The 24,829-nt window shown below is 35.6% G+C and overlaps 1 protein-coding gene across 4 annotated transcripts in view; it reads left to right on the top strand.

Annotated features, from left to right (window-relative positions):
- Positions 1–24,829, top strand: part of tmco3 (transmembrane and coiled-coil domains 3) — a 70,230-nt gene that overhangs the window by 44,357 nt on the left and 1,044 nt on the right. For 3 of the 4 annotated variants that reach the window (XM_072914798.1, XM_061974718.2, XM_061974717.2), the window contains exons 10-16: positions 7,491–7,559; positions 7,722–7,832; positions 9,520–9,637; positions 14,580–14,775; positions 14,868–15,018; positions 15,089–15,168; positions 17,907–18,056. In XM_072914798.1, coding sequence (XP_072770899.1) covers positions 7,491–7,559; positions 7,722–7,832; positions 9,520–9,637; positions 14,580–14,775; positions 14,868–15,018; positions 15,089–15,168; positions 17,907–18,056 — 875 coding nt within the window. The remainder of the gene's footprint in view (positions 1–7,490; positions 7,560–7,721; positions 7,833–9,519; positions 9,638–14,579; positions 14,776–14,867; positions 15,019–15,088; positions 15,169–17,906; positions 18,057–24,829) is intronic. The other variant, XM_072914797.1, reaches the window with a different exon arrangement.

Raw genomic sequence — 24,829 nt, 5'->3', positions numbered from 1 at the left:
GGGCATGAAACAAACAAAAGAACGTAAAAGAAATAAAAAAGTATAATCGACAGATAGATCTGAAGTGGATCTTGAGCAGGGATTCTCAAACTGTGGTATGTGTACCACTGGTGGTACGAGGGCTCCATATATTGCTAAACCAAAGAATCACTTGATTAAAGTACAGTGTTTTTTCCCCCTATATTATTTAGAACACATTGTTACTGTTCAAACTGATTGTAATGTTACTATGGACAAAAATAGTAAATATACTTGTTAAATTAAACATCTGGCTTGTTTTTAATTAAAATGTAGGCCTAATTTGTGTGTTTTAATGTTGGTCATTATGGTGGTACTTGAAAAAGCGCTTTTTTTTCTTAGATGGTAATTGGTGAAAAAAGTTTTGACAACCTCTGATCTAGAGATTTTAGCGTTGAAAGTAAAAAAAAAAATGTATCAATTATTTTTAACACTTATAAGTTTTGGATCCCTGTTAATTTTAGTGTGATTTTTTTTTTAACTGTCAAAAACAATGAATCAAAATCAATGTTATTGTGAATTATTGACCTATTATTTATGGCTCCAAATACGTCACATCAAATATTCCACTTGAAAAAATGTTTTGGGGAAAATATTTTGTGTTTTTACTATTAAAAAAAAACAGGGTTTTCTTTCAAAGGGCAAAAGACAAAAAAAGTAAAGTTTTTATCGACATGTTTTTAAGTTAATCAAGAGATTTAAGCATTGAAAAAAACAATTAATATATGACTGATTTTTAACATTTTTATGACTGAGACCCTTCCACATCCCTGGGACCAAACTAAAGGTTAAAAAAAAAATCTATAAATTGTAAGGTTTTTAAAAACGAAAAATATCAAAAAGGCCCCCGCATGCTTTGAATTTTCAGTGCAGCAAAAGTTTGGACACCCCTGCTTTAAAGCGCCCTAAAACTGCTTCTAATAATAATTGCATACTGTAAATATACACACAATCTGTTAAATGTGTAGTTTGATATGAAACATATTGCTACCAGAACTCTGGTGTGGCTATAAAATATTTGAATACTATCACGTCAAAAACATACATGGTACAGTAGTACCTTGGTTTTTGTTAGTAGTGGTACCTCAACTTAAGGGCGATTTGAGATACAAGCTGTCTCTCGGCTTTTTGTTACGCTTTAAGTTGCGAGCATAGCCCACAGCCAGAGATCGACACAATCCTGCCCTCCGACCGCCGGAGCTGGGTAAGTTCATGCCGAGGAGAAGAAGCGGATGACCGGATCGGAGGAACCATTAAAAATTTGTCCTAGCTACCACGACATGCAGTCAGAAACGTCCAAACAACACACATTTATCCATAAAAATATGGAGAAGATGCCGACTCCGTGTTTGACGGATGTGGTATACGGACACAGCAAGCTGTCAGCTCTGACCTCTCCGGTCCGTCACTCAAATACGTCCGTGTGCGACATTAACAACATAGCCCACAGGAGAAACCTACAAAAGTCCGCTCCCCAAGTTAAATGACGAACAATAAAAATTCATTATTTCATGAAACTACTGTAGTGGTTTGTCGTACACACTATTGTAATGTTTTTTCAAATAATACTTCTTATCTAAAAGTTTGTTTTTCTTCTTAAAATATGTGTTACATTTGAAAAATGTGGCATTTTGGAACAGCCAAGCATGGATGAAATTAAGTCCAATTCATTTCAATGGGAAGATTTGAGATACGAGTGTTTTGAGTCAGCATTTACTTTTGTAGGCGTTGTTGCGTCTGACCAGTCTACCTCTCAGGGAGTTAAAGTCACTGGTCAATCCCAAGTTCTTTCAGATGACATATATGCAGAGTAAGAAGGACCATCAAGACAGAATAGGAATATTATCATGTTTTACTGAAGCTTCAGGAGACCAGCCCACATCAATACAGTCATACCGTCATCTCGGGATGGTCTAACATTCAAACAGGAAGAGACAACTTCTTGAATACGCAAACAGCCCTCACCCTCTCCAGAAAGGAATGCAGGCTCATTGTTCTACTGCAGATAAGATATAAGGGAGTACTCCAACCCTTACATTGCAAGCCTTCAAGGTAACACACACAGTTTACTTGCGGACATACAATGAAAAAATAGAAAGAGTACAAATGGAAAAACATTAGCTGATTTAAACATGACTATGAATAAAGAAAGAACTCTTAAACATATATGCATTCTCCACAGCGTCTCCTACGGGCTGCTTCTCCATTGTTCAGGCTAGTCGCAAACGGGTAGGCAAAATAGGCAATTTCTTAAAGCAGGGGACCCCAAACTACGGCCCCCCAGCGTCCAAAATCCGGCCCGCGCGAAGTCCCAAGTTTAAAAAAAAACAAAAAAAAACTAATTTAAAAAAAAAAAAATTTAATTTTTTTTTTTTTTTTTTTAATCTGTCCTTTCTAGTCCATTTTCTACCGTCTCCTAGCTACTCAGGCAAATCATATTGTCTAAAAATGCATTTTACCATCGATAACGTGACATGCCGCAAGTGCACTCTTTAAGTCAATTAGTGCGCGAGGAATATATATGTATGTATAAATATATATATATATACATACATATATATATATATATATATATATATATATATATATATATATATTAGAGATGCGCGGATAGGCAATTTATTTCATCCGCAACCGCGGCAGAAAGTCGTCAACCATCCGCCATCCACCCGATGTAACGTTTGATCAGAACTGCATCCGCCCGCCATCCGCCCGTTGTTATATATCTAACATTAAAAAAAAAAAAAAAAAGGGTGAAAACTACGCGAATTGCACCTTGTGCAGACAAGATTTTTCGATCGGACACGGAGGAATTAGTGATGTAAAAGACCACGTTGGGACAAAAAAACACAAGTCTAATGCCGTTGCTAGCGATACAAGTGGAAAACTTTCAACGTTTTTCGTCGCCCAAACAGATTCTTTGGATGTGATAAATGCCGAAGTTTTATTTACGGAGGCAATAATTGAGCATGGACTTCCAATCGCACTGGCTGATCACATGGGACAGTTAATAATGTAATGCAACCTTTAAAAATCATTACGCGGTGATCGCGATCCCAAAAATAAACTTTTCTTGCATGATAATGTCCAGAAAAATTCGCTTTATATTACTATAGAGTCCTTTTAACGAATGAGTTTGATGGTTTATCACAAACCTTAAATGAAAGAAGTCCTTTGTTCTCCTGCACCATGGCCTTGCTTCGTGTTTGGTGCGCCATCCTGTCAGCTGTATTTCACAGCACGACATACTGTTAAAAGTGTTTATACTATTTATACTTTCAATTAACAAATTGAAGTCTTGTGAAAGGTTGACAGGATAACTGGCATTAACTGTCAAAATAATTTCAAACTATTGCAGTTAGCTTACAGAATAAACATGTCAATCAACCCATATGATTTTTGCTGTAATATTTTTGTTTTGAAAAGTCACTGTGACTGATAGAAAAGTGATGGTTTTAGCAACATTTTAACCTGTCTGAATGCTAATAATCATTTTGCGTCGGGGGGCGAAGCCCTGAACCCTCCACCAGGACTTTGTCCTGGACCTACCGGGGCCTGCGGCCCTTGGACCCTGGCTACTAGGTTTTTCTGATTTAAAAGTTGGCAGGTATGGTGAGGTTATAAAGCTTTTGCCTGTTAAAGAAAGGAGACTGATCCAACGCAGCACAGACTTGCGCGTGCCACGCTGTCACGACCCAGACGCACACCAGTGCGCAATCATATGGGAGCCGCGCTGAGCGCACCTCCAAGCGCGTCTCGCTGCCGGCGGCGGCCAGGTATGGGCCCACGCTCCAGCGCCATCCATTTTCAGGGCTAGTTGATTCGGCAGGTGGGTTGTTACACACTCCCTTAGCGGGTTCCGACTTCCATGGCCACCGTCCTGCTCTCTATATCAACCAGGGTGAGCCCCACCCCTTTCGTGAGCGCACTGCCACCCCTGTTACGCGCCCCCGGCAACAGGGGTGGCAAGCAGGTAAGCTGCGCGGGCGGAGCGCGCGGAGTGACCCCTGTTACGAGCCCCCGGCCACGGGGGTGGCGGGCAGGTAAACTGCTTACCTGCTGCGCGTGACGCCGGCCGCGGCGAAAGCGGACGAGGCGGGGTGTCGGTGCGGTGGGCGCGGTGGTGACCCTGGACGTGCGTCGGGCCCTTCTTGCGGATCGCCTCAGCTACGGCTCCCGGTGGGGCCCTCTCGGGGAAAGGGGCCTCGGTCCCGGACCCCGGCGAGGCGTCCCTTCTCCGCTCCGTAAAAGTGTCCATCTCTTTTCTTTTTTTTTCTTCTGTTGTGGCATATGCAGCAGGTGCCTGCTCGTTTTTCGTATGTGGGTAACAACATTTAACTATGTATATATATTTCCCAATTGGTTTAACTGTCACCCGCAAAAAAAAAAAAAAAAAATCTAATTAATCCGCCCGACCCGACCCGCGAGCGGATAAAATCTTATTTTTTTAAATTTCATCCGCCCGATCCGCGGATAATCCGCGGACTCCGCGGTTGTGTCCGCAAACCACGCATCTCTAATATATATATATATATATATATATATATATATATATATATATATATATATATATATACACATATATATATATATATATACATATATACAAACCCTGTTTCCATGTGAGTTGGGAAATTGTGTTAGATGTAAATATAAACGGAATACAATGATTTGCAAATAATTTTCAACCCATATTCAGTTGAATATGCTACAAAGACAACATATTTGATGTTCAAACTGATAAACATATCTTTTTTTTTTGCAAATAATCCTTAACTTTAGAATTCCACCTGAAAAGCTTAAAAAATGTGTCTCCTCAGTTCCCAAACATTTACTGAGTGTTGTTAAAAGGAAAGGCCATGTAACACAGTGGTGAACATGCCCTTTCCCAACTACTTCGGCACATGTTGCAACCATGAAATTCGAAGTTAATTATTATTTGCCAAAAAAAATAAAGTTTATGAGTTTGAACATCAAATATCTTGTCTTTGTAGTGCATTCAATTGAATATGGGTTGAAAAGGATTTACAAATCATTGTATTCCGTTTATATTTACATCTAACACAATTTCCCAACTCATATGGAAACGGGGTTTGTATATACACATATACATATATATATATATATATATATATATATATATATATATATATATATATATATATATATATATATATATATATATATATATATACCAGTGACATGCGGTGAGGTTGATGGCTGGTGAGGCACTGACTTCATCACAGTCAGATTTACAAACATATGAACCCTAAAGAGTATCTTATTCACCATTTGATTGGCAGCAGTTAACTAGTTATGTTTAAAAGCTCATACCAGCATTCTTCCCTGCTTGGCACTCAGCATCAAGGGTTGGAATTGGGGGTTAAATCACCAAAAATGATTCCCGGGCGCGGCACCGCTGCTGCCCACTGCTCCCCTCACCTCCCAGGGGGTGATCAAGGGGATGGGTCAAATGCAGAGGACAAATTTCACCACACCTAGTGTGTGTGTGACAATCATTGCTACTTTAACTTAACTTTAACTTTACACATACAAACTGTAGCACACAAAAAAGCACATTTAATAAAAAAAACGTTATTATGGTCTTACCTTTACTTAGAAATGCGCCGCTGTTGTGCTGATTAATGAACCCCCTGACGGGAGTGTTATATCAACTAAAGCCCTCACTTAAACTTTCCACGTGCAAGATTGAATCTATTTAAAAAAGTGTAACCGAGGGTTTATAAATGTCGCCTATACTGTATGAAACTACAAAATAACAAACACGGAGGCTCCAGTTTACACGAGGACCACTTTATTTACCTTCTTTCAAAAACTTCCGCTCCACTCCAACGTGTCGTCACTTCCACTCTTAGCGCCTTCAAAATAAGAGCTCAAGGCATATACTGTATAACTTAACATCACAAAGAGGAAAGCTCATAAAAATAGGTTACAAAAGTTATTTAATAAGAAGCCAAAAAGTGCAAAAACAATAATGTTCGTGCTGGAGGAGTTGTGAATTAGGTACACCTGCAGTCTGCATGTGTACCTAATGTTGTGGCCCTGCAGTGATTCACAACTCCTCCAACACAAACATTATTGTTTTTGCATTTTTTGGCTTCTTATAAAATAACTTTTTTAAATAGATTCAATCTTGCACGTGGAAAGTTTAAGTGTGGGCTCTAGTTGATATAACACTCCCGTCAGGGGTTGCCGTGCATTCTACGGCGGGGGTGCAGGAGGCGAGCCTCAGCCAGTGCGTCTTTTGCAGCCGTTTTATGATCGCTCAGCACAAGAAATACGTTACACACATACAGTTGTTGACAAAATACACTGTACATTATATACCTCAGCTAACTAAACTATGGAAATGTATAATATAGTTCATAATACGGTCTCACTGCACAGCAGGCCAGCAGTTAGCCGAGTCCGCAATCCATGTTGAGGCACTGAGTGACGTGCCTCGACTGGCTGCTGTTCACCGCACCGTCTCTTCTCAGTATTTGAACGGCAAATGTGAAAATTCAGCGATTTTGAATAAAAATAATCTAAAACTGGTGAAGTTAAATGGAAAATAACTTTATAGTATAATCACTGGATACATTTAACAATTTAATATATATTTTTTTCTTTTTACATTCTTTCCATGATGGCAGGTGAGGCCCTGCCTCACCTGCCTCTAGTGACTGCACGTCACTGATATACACGTATACATATAAACACACACACACACACACACACACACACACACACACACGCACACACACACACATATATATATATATATATATATATATATATATATATATATATATATATATATATATATATATATATATATAGCCGGGCTATATATACTGTATCTAGCCCGGCCCCCAGCCAAATTGTTTTACCCCAATGCGGCCCCGGAGTCAAAAAGTTTGGGGACCCCTGGCTTAAAGGGTGCCCCCCTGACAACGACTACCGGTAGTTATGGATTTAAAATTTAACAGCAACAACAATTTTGTGATTCAATGACCGGAAAATACAATGACAATGTCGGAGTAATGTCAAAGACACTGTCAGAAATTTAAATCTGCCTCAAAGGGGCCCCTTCCAGCAGCCAAAACACTCTTGCAGGGCCACCCACTTTTGCTGAGTCTGCGCGTCGAACTACGGTTCAAAAATGAAACAAACTCACCCTTCAGGAAGCCAGAAGAGGAAAAAGGAGGAGAAAGAGAAGAAAAGAAGACACGGGTAAGACTGCTATTTCGGGGCCCTTATGGCCACTTTGACACTGAAACTACTGCATGAACTGCCACCTCGCTTAATGCTCATGTAAATATCCACCATGCATGCCAAAACAGATTCACGCTTTTACATTTGCTTGGTGAGCCCACGTAGTCATTGTTCAAAATGTAAGAATAAGATTTTTAAGTAATTCCAAATAAATGAATAAACATTAACTATCTCATCATACCTCTTTCTCAAAGGTGCTTTGCTCGAATACCTATGCCCTCTCCCTCCTCAAATGGTTGTCTCTGACACCAGTGATGATGAAGGTATAGTGAATTATTTGTACAATGTACATACAAATGTCTTCTTTTATTTTACTTCGTCACACTCACTGTCCATACCAGTCCGTTATGAGCATGTGATATGTTGTGTTAATATCTACACATGCAAAATGTACTCGATAAAGTCATTCTTATTTTTTCCAACAGCGCCATCAACTTCAGCTCATGTTTTAAAGGAGGACAAATATGAAGAAACCACATGCACCTCATCAAGGCAGCTGGAGTCCACACCACTTATCAGTGCTGATCTGACCAAAGGTTGGACGTATGTTCAAATAGAAACATCATGTTGACATTTTTTATTTGCTTATTCTTATTTATTTCATTATCTATTGAAGAAAGTTTTTTTCTGTGTGTACATTGTAAATTTGTTGTATTTTGAGAATTCCATTTGCATATATTATATTTTGTATATCTATTTATTCAAGTTAAGTTAATTGTCTGTTATATTCATGTTAATTACACGTTTGATATAATTTATACATATTTTACTTTGATTAAAAAATTATCAAAAATGTTTAGGACTGAAAAAACGAGTGTGTGAGTCCCCCAAATACCTCGAAACGGGCCTGCCGTCGTGTAACAACAGGAACTGGGAATTTGTTGTGTTGCACACGGACGTCTTTGAGTGACGGACCTGAGAAGTCAGAGTTAACAGCAAGGGATATGAATGTCCCCGTTCCAAAGATAATGCTAGAACGTCCAGTTTGGCGAGTCAGGAGACAACGCAAACTGAAACACGTCAAACACGGAACCTGCAGCTACTCCATATTTTCATAGATAAATGTTTGGACGATGCTTTTTTTTTTTTTTACTTCTCCTTGTCAGGTTCAAACACTGATGACATCTATTAATCAGACAAGAAGCAAGGAATCATGCAGAGACAGAGTTCAATTTAGCTCATGAGGAGAACGCATGGAGCTGCACACTTAGTCACAGTCTCGCCCTACGCTCTAAGGCAGTGGTCCCCAACCACCGGTACCGGTCCGGTCCGTGGATCGATTGGTACCGAGCCGCACAAGAAATAAAAAAAATACAAATAAAATAAAATGGTTCTGGTTCCTACATTATATATCAATATAGATCAATACAGTCTGTGGGGATACAGTCCGTAAGCACACATGATTGTATTTCTTTATGACAAAAAAAAAAATATATATATATATATATATACATATATATATATATATATATATATATATATATCGGTCCGTGGGATTCATTTTCAAGCAGCTACAAAAAGGTTGGGGACCACTGCTCTAAGGTGCAGCTCCCACGTCCCTCTATTTATTCAGGAGTTCCACAGTCAACATCACTGAAGCCGCCTCTAAAAGGAGTGGTCACATATATCATGCAAAGCAGGTCCAGTACGCACAATACGTGACGGAATGTGCTGGGGCCTTGTGATTGCCTTGTTTCTACTTCGTCTGCGTGCTGTCATCTTATCGTCGTTGAGGTCCTTGAAGTCCTTTGCTGTTAGCGTGCTAAAACAAAGATAACATCTGCGGCTGACGCCACCCCTCAGACAAGAAGTTTTGTCCTTACACAGATAGAAAATGTGCAGCTTGCGCACAATAGCTAATAACTATAGCAACAGACTTTAAGCATACTAAAGTTGTGTGATAATATATATACATGATTATTCTAACACTCCTTGATACTAACTATCTTAGGTCCGGTGGTTTGAGGGCAGGATTGTGTCGCTCTCTGGTGGCGGGCTGGTGACAAATACTACTTCAACTGGTGGCGAATATGCTCGCAACTCAAATGATGCTCGCAACTTAAAACGTAAAAAAAAAAAGCAGAGACACGTCGACGGACCTTTTTTCTTTGAGATGCTGTCATTGTCATAAAAATAAAATGGTCGACCACACAAATTAACGTGTGAATCAATTAGGCTACTAGTATAATAATAATGTCTCTTGTCCATGTGTGCATTACTAAGGTGACCTGGAATACAGCAGTGTACTGCTCGGGACCTTAGTGATGCAAGACGTTCAGCTGGGCCTCTTCATCGCTCTCATGCCCACCATGACCAAGGTTCAGAGTGGAGACGCAGACAGGTCAGTAGTCCTTGTCTTCATGTTTCTCTGCACTGGGGTGGGTATCGAATTCGGTACTCATAGGCACCGACCGAATTCCGTCGGTTACCGGGTACCATATCCCATAAAATCGAACGATAATATATTTTAAACAATGTTGTTGAACGTGACGTCACGTCTGGTTGTACTCGGCACTGGCTCAGGCACTGGGCGGGGAAACAAGCGTTCAGAACAATTAACGCAAATTCAACCAATCCCCGCAGATTATGCTGAGCCTTGCAACTTTGTCCAAGACCCGCAACCTATTTTGGCCAATCATCTTAATTTTCACTAGGGATGTCCGATAATGGCTTTTTGCCGATATCCGATATTCCGATATTGTCCAACTCTTTAATTACCGATACCGATATCACCCGATACCGATATATACAGTCGTGGAATTAACACATTATTATGCCTAATTTGGACAACCAGGTATGGTGAAGTTTAGGTCCTTTTTAGAAATAATAATAAAATAAAATAAGATAAATAAATTAAAAACATCTTCTTGAATAAAAAAGAAAGTAAAACAATACAAAAACAGTCACATAGAAACTAGTAATTAATGAAAATGAGTAAAATTAACTGTTAAAGGTTAGTACTATTAGTGGACCAGCAGCACGCACAATCATGTGTGCTTACGGACTGTATCCCTTGCAGACTGTATTGATATATATTGATATATAATGTAGGAACCAGAATATTAATAACAGAAAGAAACAACCCTTTTGTGTGAATGAGGTTTTTGGGGTTGGTGCACTAATTGTAAGTGTATCTTGTGTTTTTATGTTGATTTAATATAAAAAAAAATAAAAATAAATATACAAGATATTGATAATAAAAAAAACGATACCGATAATTTCCGATATTACATTTTAAAGCATTTATCGGCCGATAATATCGGCCATCTCTAATTTTCACTAATCAAATGTCTCTGATTGGCACTGAAACACACACGTCAACTGTCTAATCAAAACCTACCTTATTTTCTGGGACATAGAGCACACCGGGATATAAGCCGGACCCACAGAATTTTAGAAGAAAAAATATATATTTTCCACATAAAAGCCGCACCGAACTGTAAGCTGCAGATATACACGTTGTAAAATTAGTTATTTACACAAAAATAATTTATAGATATTTGTTTACATACTTTAATTGTTTCCAAACAGTGAAACGGCTGATCAAACAAAACAGAAGTCATTGTCATGGGCCCACTAGCTGTGAAAGCTAGCTCTCCAATCAGCTAAACAGACTCAATAACTCCACAGTCACGTCTTGGTGAATTTACTGAGGAATTTGTGAAACTGAAACAATACAAACACAATGCCGTTGTAAGTTAATAATACTTGTCACTTGTAAACGTGTTAGCATATTAGCTCATTTTTGTTTCAATCCTGTGCTTTTTTGAGGTTATGCTTATAAGGAACACCTACAAAAGACTGATAACAAATGATTAAAATCACAAGTTTATTCAATGTTATTGAAAAAATACTTTAAAACAACACAGCGTTTAGCAACATAGCTAGCTCAATGCTAATTTACGTTGGGATATTCCATAGACATGCTGCGGATTTTTTTTCCTTGAAAATCAACTTTTATCTTGAAAATCATTTTTTGTCTTGAAAATCTACTTTTACCTTGAAAATCATTTTTTGTCTTGAAAATCAACTTTTAGCTTGAAAAACATTTTTTTCCTTGGAAATCAACTTTTACCTTGAAAATAATTTTTTTCCTTGGAAATCATTTTTTGTCTTGAAAATAATTTTTTTCCTTGGAAATCATTTTTTGTCTTGAAAATCATTTTTGTTTTGAAAATCAACTTTTACCTTGTATATCATTTTTTGTCTTGAAAATAATTTTTTACCTTGAAAATAATTTTTTGTCTTGAAAATTAACTTTTACCTTGAAAATATTTTTTTTCGTAGGAAATCAACTTTTACCTTGAAAATAAGTTTTTGTCTTGAAAATCAACTTTTACCTTGAAAATCATTTTTTGTCTTGAAAATCAACTTTTACCTTGAAAATAATTTTTTGTCTTGAAAATCAACTTTTACCTTGAAAATATTGTTTTTCCTTGGAAATCAACTTTTACCTTGAAAATAATTTTTTTCCTTGAAAATCATTTTTTGTCTTGAAAATCAACTTTTACCTTGAAAATCATTTTTTACCTTGAAAATCATTTTTTGTCTTGAAAATCAACTTTTACCTTGAAAATCATTTTTTTGCTTGAAAATCATTTTTTCCTTAAATAATTTTTTGTCATGAAAATCAACTCTTACCTTGAAAAATATTTGTTTTCCTTGAAAATCAACTTTTTCCTTGAAAATCATTTTTTGTCATGAAAATCAACTCTTACCTTGAAAAATATTTTTTGTATTGAAAATCAACTTTTACCTTGAAAATATTTTTTTTTCTTGAAAATCAACTTTTACCTTCAAAATCATTTTTTGTCTTGAAAATCAACTTTTACCTTGAAAATAATTTTTTGTCTTGAAAATCAACTTTTACCTTGAAAATAATTTTTTGTCTTGAAAATCAATGTTTACCTTGAAAATAATTTTTTGTCTTGAAAATCAACTTTTACCTTGAAAATATTTTTTTGTCTTGAAAATCAACTTTTACCTTGAAAATCATTTTTTTCCTTGAAAATCATTTTTTTACTTAAATAATTTTTTGTCATTAAAATCAACTTTTACCTTCAAAATATTTTTTTTCCTTGAAAATCATTTTGTCTTGAAAATCAACTTTTACCTTGAAAATAATTTTTTGTCTTGAAAATCAACTCTTACCTTGAAAATAATTTTTTTCCTTGAAAATAATTTTCTGTCATGAAAATCAACTTTTACCTTGAAAATCATTTTTTGTCTTAATCAACTTTTACCTTGAAAATCATTTTTTGTCTTGAAAATCAACTTTTACCTTGAAAATCATTTTTTGTCTTAAAAATCAACTTTTACCTTGAAAATCAACTCTTACCTTGAAAATAATTTTTTTCCTTGAAAATAATTTTTTGTCATGAAAATCAACTTTTACCTTGAAAATCATTTTTTGTCTTGAAAATCTACTTTTACCTTGAAAATCATTTTTTGTCTTGAAAATCAACTTTTACCTTGAAAATAATTTTTTGTCTTGAAAATCAACTTTTAACTTGAAAATAATTTTTTGTCTTGAAAATCAATTTTTACCTTGAAAATAATTTTTTGTCTTGAAAATCAACTTTTACCTTGAAAATAATTTTTTGTCTTGAAAATCAACTTTTACCTTGAAAATCATTTTTTTCCTTGAAAATCATTTTTTTACTTAAATAATTTTTTGTCATCAAAATCAACTTTTACCTTCAAAATATTTTTTTCCTTGAAAATCAACTTTTCCCTTGAAAATCATTTTTTGTCATGAAAATCAACTTTTACCTTGAAAATAATTTTTTGTCTTGAAAATCAACTTTTACCTTGAAAATCATTTTTTGTCATGAAAATCAACTTTTACCTTGAAAATAATTTTTTGTCTTGAAAATCAACTTTTACCTTGAAAATCATTTTTTGTCTTGAAAATCATCATTTACCTTGACAATCATTTTGTCTTGAAAATCAACTTTTACCTTGAAAATCATTTTTTGTCTTGAAAATCAACTCTTACCTTGAAAATAATTTTTTTCCTTGAAAATAATTTTCTGTCATGAAAATCAACTTTTACCTTGAAAATCATGTTTTGTCTTAAAAATCAACTTTTACCTTGAAAATCATTTTTTGTCTTAAAAATCAACTCTTACCTTGAAAATAATTTTTTTCCTTGAAAATAATTTTTTGTCATGAAAATCAACTTTTACCTTGAAAATAATTTTTTGTCTTGAAAATCAACTTTTACCTTGAAAATAATTTTTTGTCTTGAAAATCAACATTTACCTTGACAATCATTTTGTCTTGAAAATCAACTTTTACCTTGAAAATAATTTTTTGTCTTGAAAATCAACTTTTACCTTGAAAATAATTTTTTGTCTTGAAAATCAACTCTTACCTTGAAAATAATTTTTTTCCTTGAAAATAATGTTTTGTCTTGAAAATCAACTTTTACCTTGAAAATAATTTTTTGTCTTGAAAATCAACTTTTACCTTGAAAATAATTTTTTGTCTTGAAAATCAACTCTTACCTTGAAAATAATTTTTTTCCTTGAAAATAATTTTTTGTCATGAAAATCAACTTTTACCTTGAAAATTATTTTTTGTCTTAAAAATCAACTTTTACCTTGAAAATAATTTTTTGTCTTAAAAATCAACTTTTACCTTGAAAATCAACTCTTACCTTGAAAATAATTTTCCTTGAAAATAATTTTTTGTCATGAAAATCAACTTTTACCTTGAAAATCATTTTTTGTCTTAAAAATCAACTTTTACCTTGAAAATCATTTTTTTCCTTGAAAGTCATTTTTTAGCATTAGCCATTTTACAATGACGATTTCAACACCTCTAAATTTGGTAATGAAAACTACCACGAAGATGCGCCTTACAATCAAACTTCAAGTGTGTAATAAGTACAATATTTAAACGCTTTGTAGCACTCAACAAAGGAGAAGACTGTGGCACATTGAACCTAATGACAAAGACTACTTCCCGACTACAGCAACACATCGCAGCCAATACACTACTGCCATCCAATGTCTTGGAGCTGCAACTGCATGCAAAGTCTACCATATAATACATGCAAATGAGACTCAGAAATGTAAGAAAACAAGATACATAACAACTGGACAGCACTGTTATTATTATCAGATGTTAAATACAAATTGTTATATTTTATTCTTAAACACATTACAGTTCAGAAAGTTGGTACCGGTATCTATTCCCAGGTATCGGGGAAAATGGGTTGAAATGTGAAAGGTAGCCACGTGCGCTGTCATTGTTCAAGTTCCCGCTCTGCACCACAGCTTCGTGTTTGGATGTATGCGAGTGCTGTACCTCCTGGCCCAGATCCTCATGTCGCTGGCTGCTGTGCTGCTCCTCTGTGTCTTGCTCAAGTACTTTGTGGTGGGCCCCTTTTACAAGAAACTACACGCCGAGAGCAAAGGCAAAAAGGAGATCCTGGTGCTGGGGGTATCGGCGTTTGTTTTTTGCATGATATCGGTACGTGCACTGTTAGCTTTGATTTCTTGTGCTAATATCTGTTAGGATGCTCATTTTTAACTTACACAATCCATTGCTTGATACTCACTAAGGTAACAGAGTTTCTGCACGTTTCCATGGAGTTGGGCTGTTTCCTGGCCGGAATGTTGCTGTCCTCCCAGGGTCACCTGGTCACTACAGAGGTCTTGGGTTGCTTTGAGCCCATCCAAGATTTCCTCGCCATCATCTTCTTCGCCTCCATCGGTGAGGTGCACTGATGACTTTCGTGACTTGAGCATGATGACGTACTAAAGATGTTCATGTGACGCTGCAGGCCTCCACGTCTTCCCCACATTCGTACTGTATGAACTCACCTTCCTGGTGGCTCTGACGCTCACACTCGTCATCCTGAAGGTAACACACACTTGTTTTTTACCTCCGCTCCAGTATTGTGAGTCCTATATAGGGTTGTACAGTAAGTTTAAGTTAAGTTAAGTTAAGTAAACCGTTACTAATAAAGTACTGCGGCACTTACGAATAAAAAAAGGTGCTATACTGCCTTTGAAAAATACCAGTCCATTTTTTTCATGGACATGATGCTGTGGTGACATTATCATTGTTGCTAATATGAGCCGAGACGTATGTGAGTCAGCACACACACAAAGCACTTACAAGCGGAAACAATGTGGAGACAGAAGAGGAAGAATGGACGTATTTGGCTTTAAAACTATGGTTAATGTAATAAAAATTAAAACATGTAGGGTTGGGCGATACAGACAATATATGATTTAAATCAGGGGTGTCCAAACTACGGCCAACGGGCCAATTGCGACCCGCCGGCGTTTTCAATTTGGCCCGCGAGACGGCATGAGTGCAACGAGCAATCTGGCCAGGCAGGGTGTTTACATTTATCCATTTTCTACCGCTTGTCCCTTTCGGGGTGGCAGGGGGTGCTGGAGCCAATCTCAGCTGCATCCGGACGGAAGGCGTTTACATATTAAATTTAAATATCTGGAGAATTGATAGGTGCTTATTTTTTGCCATCTTGTGGACAACACACCATTTACTTCATAGCGCAGAAAAAAAAAATTCAACCAGCACAAAAATTCACCAAACATATGTCACAGCTAACACAACTTGCTCACTGAATTTGTGGATATTATAAAAAAAAAAACATCCAACCACCATGTAAACTCAAAATTGCACCCTTTTAAATCCATTGCAAGGCATGATGGGGGGAAAAAGCAAAAAAAACTTGGTTGGAGTTGAACTTTCACATACTCTTATTGTTCACTTCTAACAATTATTACATATATATATCCATTATATTATTATAATATGTACACATATATATGTATAGGCTATATATATATATATATATATATATATATATATATATATATATATATATATATATATATATATATGTATATATATATATATGTATATGTATGTATATATATATGTATAAATATGTATGTATATATGTATATGTGTATATATATGTATATGTATGTATATATGTGTATGTATATTTATATATAAATATATATACTTATATGTGTATATATATGTATATGTGTGTATATATATATATATATATGTATATGTATATATGTATTTGTATATGTGTGTGTGTATATATATATATGTATATGTTTGTGTGTATATTTATATATATATATATATATGTATTTGTATATATATATATATATATATATATATATATACTGTATGTATATATATATGTATATGTATGTATATATATATATATGTATATATGTATATATATGTATAAATATGTATGTATATATGTATATGTGTATATATATGTATATGTATGTATATATGTGTATGTATATTTATATATATATAAATATATATACTTATGTGTATATATATGTATATGTGTGTATATATATATATGTGTATATGTATATATGTATTTGTATATGTGTAAATATGTGTTTGTATATATATATATATATATATATATATATATATATATGTATATATATGTATTTGTATATATATATATATATATATATATATATATATATATATATATACAGATGGCTTTCGGACGTTTTTTTAACCCAATCTGGCCCCCCAGTCAAGAAGCTTGGACACCCCTGATATAAATGATATAAATTCGTCCGACGACGGCGTTTTTAAAACTATCGTTATATCCTGATAATGCATGTTGATGCACTGCAAATTCAACACAAATGCTTCCTCAATGCACAGTCCTTAGTTAGCGGCTAACGTCCCTCCACAGTGTTTTAGCTACTTCTAAATCACTAATCCTCCCCTCCATGGCGCCAAACAAACTACGTTTCCTTGCAAGACGAGGAATAGCTAAGCATGCTTCACTACACACCGTAGGAGGATACAATAGCTTATTGCTAACAGCAAGCTAGCGCTCCTGAATGCAAACAAATATCGACTGCAACGATACCAAGTACAAGAGCCGAATATATCGCCGATACTACAATGATTACAGCGATACTGTATTTTGTATTATCACAAAAGCTTTGGTAAAAAAATGTGTATTGTTTATAATCTCAGTAAATCCGTCCCTGGACACAGGAGAACTTTAATTATGACCAATGTATGATCCTGTAACTACTTGGTAAAAGATCCATACCCAAATTTGTAGTATCAGCCAAAACTAATGTAAAGTATAAAAAAACAGAAGAATAAGTGATTATTACATTTGAACAGAAGTGTAGATAGAACATGTTAAAAGAGAAAGTAAGCAGATATTAACAGTAAATGAACAAGTCGATTAATAATCCATTTTCTACAGCTTGTCCCTCATAATGTTGACAAAATAATAGAATGAGAAATGACACAATATGTTACTGCATACGTCAGAAGCCAATTTGGGAGCCTTTGTGACCCGTTTACTCATAAAAGAGAAGTTGTCTAGTATGTTCACTATCTTATTTAATGCCATTTTATTTCAATGTTCAAAAATTGTTCTTTCAGCCCAAAAAGAAACGTATGTTTAATCCATTAAAAAAAATGTTACGGTCCCCTTTATTTTGAAAAGTGTCAAAATCCATTTTGGTACCAGTACCAAAATGTTGATATCGGAACACTACTAGTCCTAACTCGTGCTCCATCTTCACCGTGCTTCTCCTCCCCAGTTCATGATGGCCGTGCTGGTGTTGTCTGTCATCTTGCCGCCCAGCTCTCGTCACATCCGCTGGATTGTCTCAGCCGGTCTGGCGCAAGTCAGCGAGTTCTCCTTCGTCCTCAGCAGCCGTGCGCGGCGTGCCGGCATCATCTCCAGAGAGGTTAGTGGTCACTGAAAAGCGAGTGTCACTAGTGAGATGTCATACGCAACTTTAGGTAGAGGTTGTGACGTTTTGGCCTCGTGGTGGCCGGAGTTGTTGTCATCCCCAAGATGCAGACAGCGTGCAGGTATACTGTATTTACCTCACTCCAACATATCTCTCCGACCTCCTTCAGCCTTACTGCCCCACCCGATCCCTAAGATCAGCCGATCAGCTGCTACTGACGGTCCCTGACACAAGGCTGAAGCTTAGAGGTGACAGAGCTTTCGCCGCTGCTGCTCCCAAGCTCTGGAACGACCTACCTCTGAGTGTTAGACAGGCCTCCTCTCTTCCTGTTTTTAAATCTCTCTTAAAAACATACTTTTGTTCCATGGCTTTTAACACTGAGTGATATCCATCCTGCTATGGCGCCCTGTGCTTTATAAATAAATTTGATTTGATTTGATATTTAAAATACCAGTAGAGTGGAAAAACAAGTTGCCACTATATTGAAGCTATTGTCAATTGCGTCTGAGTTACGACACCAAGAGATTTACAAAAATTGCAAGTAAATAGATATGACCAAAATAGTATCAATCTCACGAAGATTCCCGAGCCATTTTGAGAGATACCGTATTTTCCGGACCATCTTTTTTCATATATAAGGCACATTAAAGGAGTCATATTATTATTATAAATTTTTTTTAATTTTTTTTCTAAATTTAAAACACTTCCTTGTGGTCTACATAACATGCAAATTGGTCAAAATGTTGCATAGATGATTGTGGGGGGGCGTGGCCTGCGGACCTGCAGCGAAGCGGGGTGTGCCAGGACTTCAAGATTAGCGACAGGTGCGTAGATGGCCCACCTGCGTCTGTTTATCTAATCACCTGTCGCTCTGTTAAAAGGCAGCAGCCGGAGAGTAGAAGGAAGTTAGAGAGCGAGCGAGAGCAAGAGCGAGACTGACTCAGAGACGATGGCTGAAAAACACAAAAAGAGACGCATTTTGAAAAATAAATTATTGTTCAGAACTATGAACGAAGCTGTCATGTCCATGATTGGTGGTCTGAAGCAGTGTTTTTCAACCACTGTGAGATACAGTCTGGTGTGCCGTAGGAGATGATCTAATTTCACCTATTTGCGGTAAAAAATGTTTTTTGCAAACCAGTAATTGTAGTCTGCAAATGATGTGTTGTTGTTGAGTGTCGTTGCTGTCTAGAGCTCGGCAGAGTAACCGTGTAATACTCTTCCATATCAGTAGGTGGCAGCCGGTAGCTAATTGCTTTGTAGATGTCGGAAACAGCGGGAGGCAGCGTGCAGGTAAAAAGGTGTTTCATGCTTAAACCAAAAATAAACAAAAGGTGAGTGCCCTTAAGGAAAGGCATTGAAGCTTAGGGAAGGCTATGCAGACCGAAATTAAAACTGAACTGGCTACAACGTAAACAAAAACAGAATGCTGGACGACAGCAAAGACTTACTGTGGAGCAAAGATGGCGTCCACAATGTACATCCGAACATGACACGACAATCGACAATGTCCCCACAAAGAAGGATAAAAACACAGTAGATGCGGGAAATATCGCTCAAAGGAAGACATGAAACTGCTACAGGAAAATACCAAAAAAAAGAGAAAAAGCCACCAAAATAGGAGCGCAAGACAAGAACTAAAACACTACACACAGGAAAACAGCAAAAAAAAGTCCAAATAAGTCAGGGCGTGATGTGACAGGTGGTGACAGTACAAATACACTGCAAAAAGTCAGTGTTCAAAAACAAGGAAAAAAAATACAAACATTAGGGGTATTTTATTTGAACTAAGCAAATTTATCTGACAATTGAACAAGAAAATTCGGCTTGTCAAGACTTTCCAAAGGAAGTAAAATTAACTAACCTCAATGAACCCAAAAATACCTTAAAATAAGTGTATTCTCACTAATAACAACTGTACTATATGAGTACGTGTTTTCTATTGTTTCATTGAAAATAAAACAGCAAAGTCCATTTGGCTGTCATCTGTTTTAATTATGAGACACAATTGTGTCAAAGTCATGAATTTTTTTTTCATGCTTGAAATAAGAAATTGTTACTTTAAAAAAGTAGTTTTGTACTTGTGAGTGTTGATGACACAGCTTTGCAACACTTGATATTCTAGTTTCAAGCATGTTTTACTCAATATAGGCCATCAAATCTCAGCAACAAGCTGTAATATCTTACTGAGATCATTTAGGACCGAAACACTTAAAACAAGTAAAACACTCTAACGTAAAATCTGCTTAGTGAGAAGAATGATCTTATCAGACAGAAAATAAGCAAATATCACCCTTATTTGAGATATTTAATCTTACTTAGAACGACTTTTTACTGTCAACTGAGTTTAATTTTTTATGATTTCTGCTGGTGGTGTGCCTCCGGATTTTTTCAACGCAAAAAATGTGCCTTGGCTCAAAAAAGGTTGAAAAACACTTGTCTGAAGAACCGGATGAGCAAGTCTTCCACATTGATGTTTTACAGATCATCTTCAAGTCGCTTTCTGTCAGTCGCTTCCGGATGCACCGTTTTGTGGGCGGTCTTATTTACGTGGCTCACCTTCGGCAGCGTCTTCTCCCCGTCATCTTTGTTGTAGCGGTGTAGCGTGCAAGGACGGGAGTGAAAGAAGTGTCAAAAGATGGAGCTAACTGTTTTAATGACATTCAGACTTTACTTCAATCAATAACGGAGCATCTCCTCATCCGCCGGAAATGTGTCCCGTGAAAAACCGTCCGACCAGAACTCTCTAATAACTAAAGTTCTTTGGGTGAATAATATAAACTCACTACACCGGTATGTTTTAGTGCTTTCATGGCAAGTTTACTGACAGATATAAGTAAGAACTTTACACTACTTTATATTAGAAATGGCAACAGCCGAGGATGAATGTCCCATAACAAGAAGATAGAAGAAGCTTATCAACTACGGTGTCGACACAGACTACAAAGGCGGACTCGCGCAATTTTTCAGGATTTATGCAGATCCCAAATACAGATCAGCAGGTACTAGAAGGTAAGAAAAGTTGCTTTTGCCTAATATCGCGAAACAAAACACCAGATTGATTGAAACTTTTATTAGTAGATTGCACAGTACAGTACATATTCCGTACAATTGACCACTAAATGGTAACACCCCAATAAGTTTTTCAACTTGTTAATCAATTCATGGTAATATGATAATAAGATGATGTCTTACCTTATTCACACACCATAATAATACTGTTATGTTTAATGCGCCGACAATCCGTCAAGTGGTGTGGCTTCATAGCTTACCAAAGTTCTACTAAAACATTTTGATAGATTTTTGAGCGCCGTGTGTAATGTTCTATATTTTCAATGGAACATTTACAGTAAAATGATTTTCAAGGTAAAAAAAAATTTTCAAGGTAAAAAAATTGTTATGGGTAAAAAAAAAATTTCAAGGTAAAAAATTTTTTTCAAGGTAAAAAATGATTTTCAAGGTAAAAAATGATTTTCAAGGTAAAAATGATTTTCAAGGTAAAAAATGATTTTCAAGGTAAAATAAATTTTTCAAGGTAACATTTTTTATTCAAGGTAAAAAATGATTTTCTAGGTAAAAAAAAATTTTCAATGTAACATTTTTTTTCAAAGTAAAAAATGATTTTCAAGGTAAAAAAAAAAATTTCAAGGTAAAATTTCTTTTTCAATGTAAAAAATGATTTTCAAGGTAAAAAATGATTTTCAAGGTAAAAAAAATTTTCAAGGTAAAAAATGATTTTCAAGGTAAAAAATGATTTTCAAGGTAAAAAAAATGATTTTCAAGGTAAAGAAAAATATTCAAGGTAAAAAAAATTTTTCAACGTTAAAAATGATTTTCAAGGTAAAAAATGATTTTCTAGGTAAAAAAAAATTTTCAAGGTAAATTTTTTTTTTCAATGTAAAAAATGATTTTCAAGGTAAAAAAAATTTTTGAAGGTAAAAAAGATTTTTCAAGGTAAAATTTTTTTTTCAATGTAAAAAATGATTTTCAAGGTAAAAAATGATTTTCAAGGTAAAAAAAATTTTTCAAGTTAAAATTTTTTTTTCATGGTAAAAAATGATTTTCAAGGTAAATAATTATTTTCAAGGTAAAAAAAATTTTTAAGGTAAAAAACAATTTTCAAGGTAAAAAAAATGTTATGGGTAAAGAAGAAGCTTATCAACTACGGTGTCGACACGGACTACAAAGGCGGACTCGCGCAATTTTTCAGGATTTATGCAGATCCCAAATACAGATCAGCAGGCACCAGAAGGTAAAAAAAGTTGCTTTTGCCTAATATCGCGAAACAAAACACCAGATTGATTGAAACTTTTATTAGTAGATTGCACAGTACAGTACATATTCCGTACAATTGACCACTAAATGGTAACACCCCAATAAGTTTTTCAACTTGTTTAAGTCGGGGTCCACGTTAATCAATTCATGGTAATATGATAATAAGATGATGTCTTACCTTATTCACACACCATAATAATACTCTTATGTTTAATGCGCCGACAATCCGTCAAGTGGTGCGGCTTCATAGCTTACCAAAGTCGTACTAAAACATTTTTGATAGATTTTTGAGCGCCGTGTGTAATGTTCTATATTTTCAATGGAACATATAAATAGCTGGTGTTGTTTACTTGAGTCATATTGCAGTCTACACTTATCTCTTATGTTTGACTGCCATCTACTGGTCACACTAACCATTCCACCATGTTCCAAATAAAATTGCTTCGAGGTCTGTTAGCAAAACCAGAATGATTCCGTACATTAGGCGCATTGGGTTATAAGGCGCACTGTCGAGTTTTGAGGGGCAAAAAATTATTTGAAGTGCGCCTTATAGTTCGGAAAATACGGTAATGAGGAAGTAGAGGAGGAACCACAGATCCCTTCCCCATCAACTACAATGCTAATCAAGCAGACTTTGTGAGAGCCAACAACGATTACTTTGGGGAAAAATGATGATCCAGAACCTCATATTTTTGAGCCTGAATACAAAGAGGATGAGTAATAAATTTTAGAAGTCGATTGTTAAACGGATGCAGCTTTTTTGGAACGATGTAGCATTGGCAGCTTTGCTAGTTGCTAAACATACAAACTAACCATAACAAAACACTTACTGTATAATTTCCACTCTCATTGGGATGTCGACTGATGAGAAGCTCACATAATCCCATTTAGATGAAGAATCAATCGTTTATCAAAGTGCAATTGTCAATTATGTTTTTTTGATCATTTGAATTTGAAACGGTAATACGAACCGTCGGATTTACCGCGGTTAATAATACAGTTTATCGTTACACCTTGGAGACTTTTTACGTGTAAGTAATATGTAACTATAATTATTTGATACTTATGTGATGTTTTAGACTGCAGTTATTGTTGCGTATGCATACCTGCCAACTACTCCGGTTTTCCCGTAATTAGTACGGTTTTCATCAACCTATTCCGGGTTACGGTTGCAGTGATAAAAAATACGGTTTTTCATTAATTAAAAAAAGTTTTATTCACGAAATCGCGTAACAACAATGACAATCGACACTGCTTCCCGTAACTTCCTATCGAGCCATTCCGAATGCCATGCGCGAGGCTATTTATAGCACCGCTGCCAAGCACGAGGCACCAGTTGCCATTGTTTCCAAACGAGCGAACGATCATGGAATCAGCCGGAGAAAAATCGCAAACGAGTCTTAAACCGAAAAGAAAACTGCAGTCATTCCGTGAAGAATATTCAAAAGCCTATCCGGGAATAATTATCCGTTCCAAAAAGGGTGAAAACTACGCGAATTGCACCTTGTGCAGACAAGATTTTTCGATCGGACACGGAGGAATTAGCGATGTAAAAGACCACGTTGGGACAAAAAAACACAAGTCTAATGCCGTTGCTAGCGATACAAGTGGAAAACTTTCAACGTTTTTCGTCGCCCAAACAGATTCTTTGGATGTGATAAATGCCGAAGTTTTATTTACGGAGGCAATACCGGTAATTGAGCATGGACTTCCAATCGCACTGGCTGATCACATGGGACAGTTATTTCGTAAAATGTTTCCCGACTCGAAAATCGCCAAAAAATATGGATGTGGTCGAACCAAAACATCAAACATTATTCAGTGTCTTGGAACAGAATCCTCAAAAAGTTGTAGTTCCATGCTAATGATGCTATTGAATTACATTTTAATGAAGTAAACTTATCATAAAGTTACCATATCATTTTTGCAGTATGATCAATCTGATAGAATAAATTTGGATTTTAGCCACAAAAGGGTAATGACACCAATGTTATCTATTGGAATTGTTTAGTACTGTTATACTGTTAAAAGTGTTTATACTATTTATGCTTTCAAGTCCAAGTTGAAGAAATCTTGTTAAATGTTGACAGCATAACTACCAAAATACAGAAGTATGTCCTTAATATTTTTGCAGTGCTATTTCTGTTGAAAAGTTCAAATGATTACATTAGAGATGTGATGTGCCACTTTTCAAGTGTCTGATGGCTTAAATTAATTTTCATTAATTTTTCATATTTTGAATTCTTTTGAAAGGCTTACAAAAAAACTACATTTGAATTGTAATTCCATGCTATTGACAGGACTATTAATTTTAATGAAGTTAGTTTACCATGTTTACAGTATGATAATTGTGATAGAAATGTGAATTTTAGGCACAGAATATTTTTTACAATTGAACAAGGCAGTAGATTATACAAGCTTGGACAGAAAGTTAATAATGACACCAATTTTTTTTTTAATGGAATTGTTTAGTACTGTTTTACCATTTGTTT

Source organism: Nerophis lumbriciformis, linkage group LG15, assembly GCF_033978685.3.
Source record: "Nerophis lumbriciformis linkage group LG15, RoL_Nlum_v2.1, whole genome shotgun sequence".
NCBI classification, from domain to species: Eukaryota; Metazoa; Chordata; class Actinopteri; order Syngnathiformes; family Syngnathidae; genus Nerophis; species Nerophis lumbriciformis.
Note: the sequence above shows the minus strand (reverse complement) of the source record. Positions and strands in the feature narration are given on the sequence as shown.